This window comes from Quercus suber, unplaced genomic scaffold, assembly GCF_002906115.3.
Source record: "Quercus suber isolate HL8 unplaced genomic scaffold, Cork oak 2.0 scaffold_838, whole genome shotgun sequence".
Lineage (NCBI taxonomy): Eukaryota > Viridiplantae > Streptophyta > Magnoliopsida > Fagales > Fagaceae > Quercus > Quercus suber.
Genome location: NW_027070268.1, coordinates 209,798 through 220,954, shown reverse-complemented (window position 1 = coordinate 220,954; position 11,157 = coordinate 209,798). Strand labels below are relative to the sequence as shown.

Genomic DNA, 11,157 nt, shown 5'->3' with positions numbered 1-11,157 from the left:
ATCGAGGTCATTGCTGTTGAGAGAAACTTTCCTGGCCTTCGTTGCGCTTGATTGGTTGAGCTTGATAGACGTGTTTCGTAATATTTTTTTTTTGTTCGATGACTTCTCGATACCTTGAAGCTAGGCTATCTATCTCTCACAATTTTTTCTCAAAAGATATTACAATCTCAATTCATCAAAGTTTTTGAAAGCATTCCCCAGAAGATAATTATTGAGACATCAGTGTTTCTGACTGTCGCTCTAGATGCTCGATAGCAGTTCGATCCATCGAGGTCACTTTGCTGTACAACTCTCGATAACCTAGCTAGTTCATTTGTTGAGATTTACTTGACAAAAATCGACCATCGACCATCGTGAGCTTTATATTCTCAGCGTGATAAATCTCACTTGATCCTTTCTCCAGCTCTTACCTTCATAGTTTCAAAACACCTCCTCTTCTCTCTCTAAACCTCTTACCTAGTGGATCTTCAGCCTAGATTGATCTTCCCATCTATGGTATGATCTTGTTTCACTCCTTTCATGCATTTCATTCATATAGATCTAGGTTTGGGTTTTTTGAAAATTTTGGGTTTTTCAAAATTGATGAGGTTTTTACAAATTTTTGGGTTTGGCTTTGCTTAAATGATCCTATATGTTCATGCATTGCATTACATTTGCATTTTCACAATGTTTCATGCATTATAGATGTGTGTTTACTATGTTGAAATCATGTGTGCTAGTAGGATTGGATTGGGCTGAGCCCATGATGTATTTATGTTGCATGTCACATGTTCACGCATTTTTATGCATACGTACCATTCCTTTCCTTTATTGTATTAATTGTGTTTGGTACTTTTTTGCATCTCTCTCTCTCTCTCTCTCTCGGTTAGTTTGCTCATGGAACCTAAAAAAGAGTAAGTCTACTTCTATCCAAAACCCTCTTTGTTCCGGGGCATCATCTCTTCCTCTGTTGATCCTACCCACTCTCATGTCAGGTTCCATGATGATAAAGCCTGAAAGGATTTTCGGAGAACTTTTCTCAGCGCGGCATTCATTCGGAACGCCAAGTCATCCTTTCCGATTTTTCTGATACTGACCTTCCCACTATCATCTACAGTAAGGGTTAGGAGTCCCTTTGTGACATCCTGGCACTTGTCCCTCTATGACAGGAGTTCTACTCTAAATGCATAAATTTGATTACTCTGTACCTCATTTCATCACTCGCATTCGAGGTACGTGCATTGTAGTCACTCTGGATCTTATATCTGAGGTACTGCAAATTCCGAGGGTAAGTTTGCTGACTACCCCGGCTGTCCTCATCCGCGGATTGTGTCCAAAGACGAACTCTCGTCTCTATTCTGTGAGACACCTTCATCTTGGGGTGACCATCAAAACACTCCTTGCTTGGGCTTTGCAAAAGGTTCGAAGTTCCTGAATATGGTGATGACATTTGTTTTGTATCCCTTGTTTCACTATGATTCGATTACTAAGCCTCGTGCTCACTTTTTGTTATCCCTCATTGAGAGGATTACCATAGACTTTCCCTCTCACTTCATACTCTTCCTTATAGATGTCTATAAGGATACAATGACCCTGATAAGCTTATTTTCCCTTTTGCTATCATGCGGATTCTTCACCACGCGTTTGTCTCCTATCCCAAGTCTTTTCACTTCTCCATGATGTTGCCATTAGTGCGACGACTGTTAGACGGAGTGAGGCCAAGCTTCGACTGAAGTGGCCACAGACCGAGACGGTGACTCCTCTAGCTTCTTTCGCTCCATCCACATCCACTCCTTCTTCTGCGGGTACATCGAGTCTCCCTCTCCTTCTTTAGAGGCATCTGAGGATGAGGACGACGATGGTGACTCTGATGGTGATGGTGATGAGGATGAGGCTTCTAGCTCTTCCAGTGACGATGAGAAGACTGCTTCTCAGTGGCCTACCTTTGTTATTCGTGACAAAAAGGGGGAGTAGTTGTGGGTATGAGAGTAGTCATGTTCTTAGGGGAGAGTTAGTATAAGAGATATTTTGTTAGGGGGAGTGTTTTTGTTTAAGGGATGTAGTGAGGAATTTTTTTTATATCTTTTTTTTCTTTTTGGATACATTGTTCTTACATTGTGATAGCAAACCTTGTACTCTTATTGATATATATATATATATATATATATATTGAGGTTGTTATTACAGTTTCACCAATCTCTTCATCTGTTGTTTCTTTTCTCTCTTTATGCACATGCTCCTTATTAATTGTATGCTTCTTATTAATTGTATGCAATCTTTTATTTACACTAAGATGTCGTGATGAGTTTTGTTTAAAGTGTTTCAGAAATACAGGTTGTCAAAGTCTTTCTTGCCATGAACTCTTTTCTTGCAAAGTTTTTCAAGAATTTGTGTTAGGATAAATTTTATTGTATTCAACAAGTGAGTGTGAGTTGAGTGATTTATGACTTCTCTCATATTTTCATTTGTTTGTTGTGATTTTGTCACGGATTGCCAAATGAGAAAATTGTTAGGACATATGTGAATCATGTTAAGAACATATGTCATTTAGAATTGGCTTATCCTTTGACAAAATGCACTTTACTTGTAATTGGATAGATCTAGGATGATTTAAGTCTTCAAGAAACATGTTGTTCAAGTCAAGAGTTAAAACCATGCAAATCTGTCTAAGAAATAAGTGAAGAAGCCTTGGAGGTTTTCTTCATTCGTAAACAAATCACTGTGTCAACTTTATTTTCCGTTGCATTTAACTTAGTTGGTGATTTGTTTGTGCTACTACGCATATTACATGTTAATTAACTTAATTAATTCACTTGGCTAATTAGTTGGTTAATTTATCACAAGGGGTCAATACATTCTTTGCCTATCAGAATCTAACTGGACATCTAACTGGTATCTGCAATGTGATGTTGAATTTTTTTTTTTTTATTGGGGTTAAGAATATATTAAGAAAAAAAAAACTAATTTCATATTGAACTTACAAAGCACATTACAATATTGGGCTTAGATTAGATTGGTACATCAAACTTAAAGTCTATGAGATAGTGGTATTAAAAATAATGATAATAATTGCACAAATTTACCCTAAACTATAGGAAATTTGTGTTAGGTGTACATGTGGGAGTAAAGTTCTATATTGAATAATAATGAGAAGAATGAGTGGTTACTTAAAAATAATTGAGCACATATCCATTGAGCTTAAGCTTTTTGGGTTAAACTGTGTTTCTATATGTTATATTAATTATTAAAAGAAGTTTTCCAATGTGTTTATCTCCCCATCAAGTGGTATTAGAGCTCATGGTGTTGTGGGGCAAAGGTGACAAAGTTATCAATAGTGATGCGGTGCAAAGGTGGCTAGGTTATCAAGATTCCTTTCACAGTTGGAGTTGGAACGAGTGGTGGGAACGAGTGGACGTACTTGGAGCCTTTCGTAAATGGAGTAGGGACGGTTTTGGGAACATTATATTGAATCAAGCAGGCTCATAAAGCTCACACAAATGATAAGGTGTGAGGTTCTCATGAAGGACAAAAGACGTGCGAGATTGACATGTGGAGGCCCATGGATGATGCATTAGTGAAGGAAAAAGCCTATTAGGCAAGGAAAAGCAAGTAGGACTTGTTCATGACCCATAGATTGGTCTTGAATCCCATAGAGGAAGAGACTCACACATGAAGAGGAGATTGTTGAGTGTACATGTGTGAGTAAAGTTCCACATTGAACAATGACGAAAAGAATGAGCAGTTAATATCTATGAAGCATAAATGCGTTTTCAGATTTGGGTGCGAGTGCGGGACTTGGCAATTTTTGAAAAAATAGGATGTGGGTGCTGCGGGGTGCGGCGATTAAAAAATTATTAAAAATATTTTTATATAGTGAATTTAATATTTTTTATATAAAAAAATTCAAATAAAGGGGTAGAGTTTATTATTAAAAAACAATTATTTATGATTTGTTTTTAATAAAATCAATATTTTTGGTAATTGTAAACAAAAATTCTTTTTTTTTTTTTTTTTTGGGATACATTGTTCTTACATTGTGATAGCAAACCTTGTACTCTTATTGATATATATATATATATATATTGAGGTTGTTATTACAGTTTCACCTATCTCTTCATCTGTTGTTTCTTTTCTCTCTTTATGCACATGCTCCTTATTAATTGTATGCTTCTTATTAATTGTATGCAATCTTTTATTTACACTAAGATGTCGTGATGAGTTTTGTTTAAAGTGTTTCAGAAATACAGGCTGTTAAGGTCTTTCTTGCCATGAACTCTCTTCTTGCAAAGTTTTTCAAGAATTTGTGTTAGGATAGATTTTATTGTATTCAACAAGTGAGTGTGAGTTGAGTGATTTATGACTTCTCTCATATTTTCATTTGTTTGTTGTGATTTTGCCTATTAGAATCTAACTGGACATCTAACTGGTATCTGCAATGTGATGTTGATTTTTTTTTTTTTTTTGGGGTTAAGAATATATTAAGAAAAAAAACTAATTTCATTATTGAACTTACAAAGCACATTACAATATTGGGCTTAGATTAGATTGGTACATCAAACTTAAAGTCTATGAGATAGTGGTATTAAAAATAATGATAATAATTGCACAAATTCACCCTAAACTATAGGAAATTTGTGTTAGGTGTACATGTGGGAGTAAAGTTCTATATTGAATAATAATGAGAAGAATGAGTGGTTACTTAAAAATAATTGAGCACATATCCATTGAGCTTAGGCTTTTTGGGTTAAACTGTGTTTCTATATGTTATATTAATTATTAAAAGAAGTTTTCCAATGTGTTTATCTCCCCATCAAGTGGTATTAGAGCTCATGGTGTTGTGGGGCAAAGGTGACAAAGTTATCAATAGTGGTGCGGTGCAAAGGTGGCTAGGTTATCAAGATTCCTTTCACAATTGGAGTTGGAACAAGTGGTGGGAACGAGTGGACGTACTTGGAGCCTTTCGTAAATGGAGTAGGGACGGTTCTGGGAACATTATATTGAATCAAGCAGGCTCATAAAGCTCACAAAAATGATAAGGTGTGAGGTTCTCATGGAGGACAAAAGACGTGCGAGATTGACATGTGGAGGCCCATGGATGATGCATTAGCGAAGGAAAAAGCCTATTAGGCAAGGAAAAGCAAGTAGGACTTGTTCATGACCCACAGATTGGTCTTGAATCCCATAGAGGAAGAGACTCACACATGAAGAGGAGATTGTTGAGTGTACATGTGTGAGTAAAGTTCCACATTGAACAATGACGAAAAGAATGAGCGGTTAATATCTATGAAGCATAAGTGCTTTTTCAGATTTGGGTGCGAGTGCGGGACTTGGCAATTTTTGAAAAAATAGGATGTGGGTGCTACGGGGTGCGGCGATTAAAAAATTATTAAAAATATTTTTATATAGTGAATTTAATATTTTTTATATAAAAAAATTCAAATAAAGGGGTAGAGTTTATTATTAAAAAAAAATTATTTATGATTTGTTTTTAATAAAATCAATATTTTTGGTAATTGTAAACAAAAAACCACCTTTCAAGAGGGTTCCTTTACTCCTTGTCCAATTCCCAAGCCTTCCCACTTGAAATAATGACTTTCTCACCTACTTAATTTATATTCTTTTGTTATATACCTTTATTTCTCTTCCTCACCCCTTCTAAGTTCTAACAATTTCTCTCTCTCTCTCTCTCTCTCTCTCTCTCTCTCTCTCTCTCTCTCTCAAGACCACATGAAGCAGAAGAATGGTGGCCAACAACCATTTCGGCCTGTTTCGGTGGCCATTTCGGCCGGAATCGGAGCAAATCGGCCAGTTTTGGCCCGAATTGGCGTGAATCGAAAAAAAAAGTAAAAAAAAGAGGAGAATTGGCGCGTTGAACACCATGTCAGGACGAGTCTGGTGCTGGTGCGGCAGCTTTGGAGTAGCACTCGTGCTTTCTTGGTTAATATAACATAATTGAACACATATCCATTGGGCTTACGCCTTTTGAGTTAAAATATGTCTCTATATGTTATATTAATTATTCAAGTAAGCTCCCCAATGTGTTTATCTCCCCAACAATTTGTACTTTACATCCCAAACTAGGAAAGCTTGTAATCACCACCTATATTGCACCAAATCTTGCACATTGAACTCTATAGTCTAATCATATATTGATATATATGTGTGTGTTTGTCCACATGCACATGCAGGGAGCATAAGTTAGTTGACTGTTAAAATTAATAGTCATGTGCAAATGACATGACCGTAAAAAAAAAGAAAAAAGAATTCCATATTCCCTTTGGAATTCTGTTTTAAAAACTGTATGCCACACTTTTTTTATTATTCATTTTCCCTTTGTCTTCTAGAGAGAAACTTGTGAAGGCTCGATTGATCTGTTTCAGGCTTCATACGTAGCAATCAGCTAATATATGCTATCATCATCATTGTTAGAAAACTTATTTGGCGCTCATCACTTTTGAAGTTGCCGTATGGAATATGAAATGTCTTGCTGCTGCTTGATAGCTGAGAGATTTTGAAAATGGTCCTTGATGTTCAGGTGGTGTAAGTTTAGCTAAAAGGAGGGTAAACAATATGATTATCTGAATTCTTCATAGTGTTCCATTCATTATATGATAATAGCGTGGGTGTTGATATTATCAAGCTTGGGGATTCCACTAAAACATACATGCTTGCTTAATTTGAATTTGTAATAAGAACCTAGGAAGATAATAGACAATGTTCAATATACACAGTTGTAAACAACTTTTATGATCACTTGGCTCAGTATATTGCTCGGAAATGATTAAATGAAGTTTAATAGTCTAAAACAAAATTGTCCTTCAACAAACAAATACAACCAATCCGGGGTTGCTACACATTCATAGACAAAAGGTTCATGCAAACTGCAAAGAAACAATATGACCAAAACCATGATAAATCTATAATAGCAAGGAACCGGTGATTCTGAAACTAGGTAAAAGTATATAATAGCAGCAATTCTTCACATAAATGTATATGGATGAAATAGAGAGAGATAAGATTGTAGAAGGCCCATAATTTTAATAATCTTACTTGTAATCTTCTCATTAGAAAATTTTGCCGTTTTCTATAGAACTCAGTGCTTAGTCACAGTCCAATGTCATTGTTGCAGTTTGAATAAAAAGTAAGAAAGCATTCAAAGAAAGCCATGAGAAACCACATAGAGAATCGTCTTAGAATAGAGATATATATATATATATATATTTGGAAATTAACAACACCATGTGCCTCAAGTTTTACAAAGAAGATGCACTGCCACAGCGTGATGCAGTATGCCTTGAATTTGAACCCCATTCTATGGCTTCTGCCACAGCTCGTTGCCGTTCCCTTATGGATTCTTCATCACGAAGATTCTGATTTTCAGACATCATATTATGATCAGATGGGGGAGAAGGATCATCAAAAGATGTGGTATTTGCACCAGGACTGGTCCCAAGGAAACTGAGAGCAGTCACAACATCACTGATCAGGGGGCGAACTGATGGTTCCTCTTGGAGACACATTGCTGCAACTGCTACTGCTTGATGTAATGCTCTGAGGGGAAAATCTCCATGAAGAAGTGGATCAGCTAATTCTGGGAACCTCTGAGGATCCTTAAATATTGGTTGTGCCTATTAATTAGATTAGAGAGGAAAAAAAAAATCAGCATGATCTTTTAGCCTCAATAAAAAGTATATGGTTAACCCTCAATTGACAAGATAACAAAATCTAACAAAGACTTACCCAAGTAACTAGATTTTGCTCCTCAGTATATCTTGTGGTGTCAATGGCTCTCCTTCCAGTGATTAACTCCAACAAAACAACTCCAAAACTGTACACATCTGACTTTACTGTGAGTTGACCTGTTCTTTGATACTCAGGAGCACAATATCCATATGTTCCCATTACCCTCGATGATACATGTGTCTTGTCCCCAACAGGTCCAAGCTTGGCTAATCCGAAATCGGAAAGTTTGGCATTGAAATCCTTGTCTAGCAAGATGTTCGAGGATTTCAAATCACGATATATGACCGGGGGATTGGCCTTATCATGCAAATATTCTAGACCTTTGGCAGCTTCTAAAGCTATTTTCATTCTGGTGAACCAATCTAATGGCTTTTGCTCTTGTGGCACATCTGAAAATCAAATTTTTAGTTCATGAGAAAATCAATTAGTGGTTTAATTTTCTGAGAATGTCATCGCAGATACAGGGTACATATGGTTATAATGACTTGCTGGTTTAGATATGATTAGAACATCTAATCTTGTTTTTAATATTTATTAAAATATATATATATATATATTTTAAATATTAGTTTGATGAGCTTATTCGTTTTCTTACTTGTGTGATCAAATACTACAACCACATTATTTCTTTTCTATTTGGTTTGCTATCTAATAATTTATCATCCATTCAAAAGGAGGGCAATAAATAAATAAAGTAGTACCAAGTAGATGGTCTTCCAAAGAACCCAGTTGCATGTACTCGTACACTAAAAGTCTTTGCTCTCCATCGGCACAATAACCAATCAAATTTACTAGATTTTCGTGGTGTAAAAGGCTCAACATCAACACTTCAACTAGAAACTCTCTGTTTCCTTGCAATCCATTCCTGTCAAGTTGCTTGATAGCCACAACCTGGATAAAAACTAACACGATATTACTACTCAAATCAAATCCTTTCAAAAGTTTCATATGAACTATGGAAGGTATCAACTATCAAGGCTAGAGTAGATGTCCAACAACAATTTGGTGTTTTACCTGGCTGGTTTTCTCAATTCTCCCCTTGTAAACTCTTCCAAATCCACCCTCACCTATAAGACATTCTTGTCGGAAATTCTTTGTTGCCATGGCCAATTCACGGAAAGTGAAAGTTTGTGCAGCAATGTTCTTGTTGGCGGTCTCTTTAATGGCATCCTTGTTTGTAGTTTCAACCGGTATGACCTTTGGCTTAGGATTTTCTGTACAAGATAAGCATCATGTGCCCCTCAACAATAAAAATCAATATACACACACATATATAATTCTTCTTATGAATATGGCAAGGTCCAATTTTGGTTCGATCTTACTTCTTGCTTAAAAAAAAAAAGAAAAAAAAGAAAAAAAAAAAGAGAGTATGAAAAATTCTATCCAGCATTTATTGGAACCCATCTGTATAAATAGAAGATTATGTTTGGTAATTAGAAAACCTATAGCTTAAGCAATAATTATATTATGCATCCGTTATACCACATATGAGATTACTTGTTTTAGAAGTCATTTTCGATCTAATCAAAATTACATAGGTTTCTAAATGGGTTGGCATACCTGGCCGAGGCTGTGATGAAATGGGTAGTTCTTTGGGAGCGGCAGCCAACTCTCTCCTCCTGCCACTATTTGTCCCCTTAGCTTTGTTCCCATGGGATGAAAAACACGAAAAACAACTCATTTCTTGTACAAATTAAATTCCTCTGTTATGAATTATGATCCCTTTATTTCTAAATTTACCACTTTGAAAATTCACTGAAAAATCATATACAAATGAATAAAAAAAGAATTCCAAAATTTTCGTTCAATTACTTAACGATGAAAAAATAAATTTCTGTGTATAAATTAGAATTTTAATATAAAAAACTCATTGATCAAGATAATAAAAAAAAAAAAAGGAAAAAAGCAAGAAAGAACAAGTTTGTAGTGTATATATTTACAAAATAACATATAATAAAAAAGTGAAGTGGGTTATAAACCCCACAAAACAATATTTCATAAAAATATGAAATCAATAATGAAAGCCCTACAAAATCCTAATGCCAAAATCGCCATGAAACTTAAAAGACTCAACAAATTCACCGAACACCCCGAACCCGGCAAAGGGAAAGGTGTAGGTATGCAAGCAACAAAAATGGGTTGCTATTTTTTTGTTGTTCCCGCAAAACATGGAGGGAAAGAAGGTGGTTTCGAAGGTTCCTAAGAGAGAGAGCAAAACGTGGAAACCAAATTGTCTAAAGTTTGTGGAGATCATATATTATTCCGTTAAAACTGGTAAATATATATATATATATATATTTTTTTTTTTTTTTCTTTTTGAAGTTTATACGAGATAAATATAGATGTTAGAGATCTAACAATATTATCAAACAAGAGAGAGATTAAGTCATGGTGGCCACCATGTTTCTAGCACTTTGGTTTGGTGGGCAACAACAACAACAACAACAACAACGTCAATGTTTATGTATTCAGTGGAGGACTGGTTTTGCATTCCATATTTAAATGTGCACCAAACTTTCACCGTTTTTATGCCAAATGCAGGACTATAACTAAAAGCACAAACAAGAAATTATCTTTAAAAAAAAAAAAATAGCCTTCTCATATCGAGCGCAAATAGCAATTCCAAAAAGATCAGGAAATTGTCTTGCACAAAAACTTGATTCAGCAATAACTGACAAGACTTTGGCCCATTTGGGTAGCTAATGCTATTACTGATAATAAATGTCTTGAACCAACACTGAATTTCCTAACTCTCCAGCACAGCTAGATGGCTCTTGAAAAAACTTTAATGACACACATATTAAGGGAGTCAATATTTGAACCAAGTTTGTTTTTATTTAAACAGGAGAAGGAAACATTTTGGTATCTATTAATACTAGTATATCATTTCAGAATTATTGCTATTTATGTGTGTGTGTTTATTTAAGTAATTCTTATAAAAAAAACGTATAAATTTAAGTTGTGTTTGGTTCAATTGAAATTGATTTCCGGAAAATATTTTATGTATTTACGGATGTTTGGAGCAACTAAAAATATTGGTCAACCAGAAATTGTTTTCATGTTGACTGTAAAATAAAGGCAATTATGGTGAAAATTGGACTACGTTTTCATTTTCCGTAAACCATTTTTCGCTTCATCCAAAATTCATCAACCTAACCTCCACCCCCTACTCTTCACTATTCGACTCCTAACCACCACCCCGACTAACGTCCTCGATCTCCGATAGCTAACTAGCACCGTCGGCCATTAGTGGCTGTCAGTCCTCTATCACAAATTTTTTTTTTTTCAAAATTTTGTATATTATATATGTGCTTGGGAGATGAAAAAACATCTCTCTCTCTCTCTCTCTCTCTCTCTCTCTCTCTCTATATATATATATATATATATATAAAGAGAGTCCTTCTGTTTGCATAATGTAAAAAAGACAGTCGGTGT

The 11,157-nt window shown here is 35.3% G+C and overlaps 1 protein-coding gene across 2 annotated transcripts; it reads right to left on the bottom strand.

Annotated features, from left to right (window-relative positions):
* Window positions 1–7,114: 7,114 nt before the first annotated feature.
* Window positions 7,115–10,019, bottom strand: LOC112027027 (probable serine/threonine-protein kinase PBL26). 2 transcript variants are annotated; one of them, XM_065767713.1, is made up of 5 exons: window positions 9,283–10,019; window positions 8,737–8,925; window positions 8,424–8,613; window positions 7,720–8,111; window positions 7,115–7,607 (listed from the first exon to the last, which is right to left on the bottom strand). In XM_065767713.1, exons 1-5 carry the CDS (start codon window positions 9,373–9,375, stop codon window positions 7,233–7,235), a joined length of 1,239 nt encoding a protein of 412 aa, XP_065623785.1. In that variant the 5' UTR covers window positions 9,376–10,019; the 3' UTR covers window positions 7,115–7,232. The 2 variants fall into 2 exon arrangements, with proteins under 2 accessions (XP_065623785.1, XP_023915458.2); XM_024059690.2 differs by having other exon boundaries at window positions 8,737–8,936; window positions 9,283–10,004.
* Window positions 10,020–11,157: the final 1,138 nt, after the last annotated feature.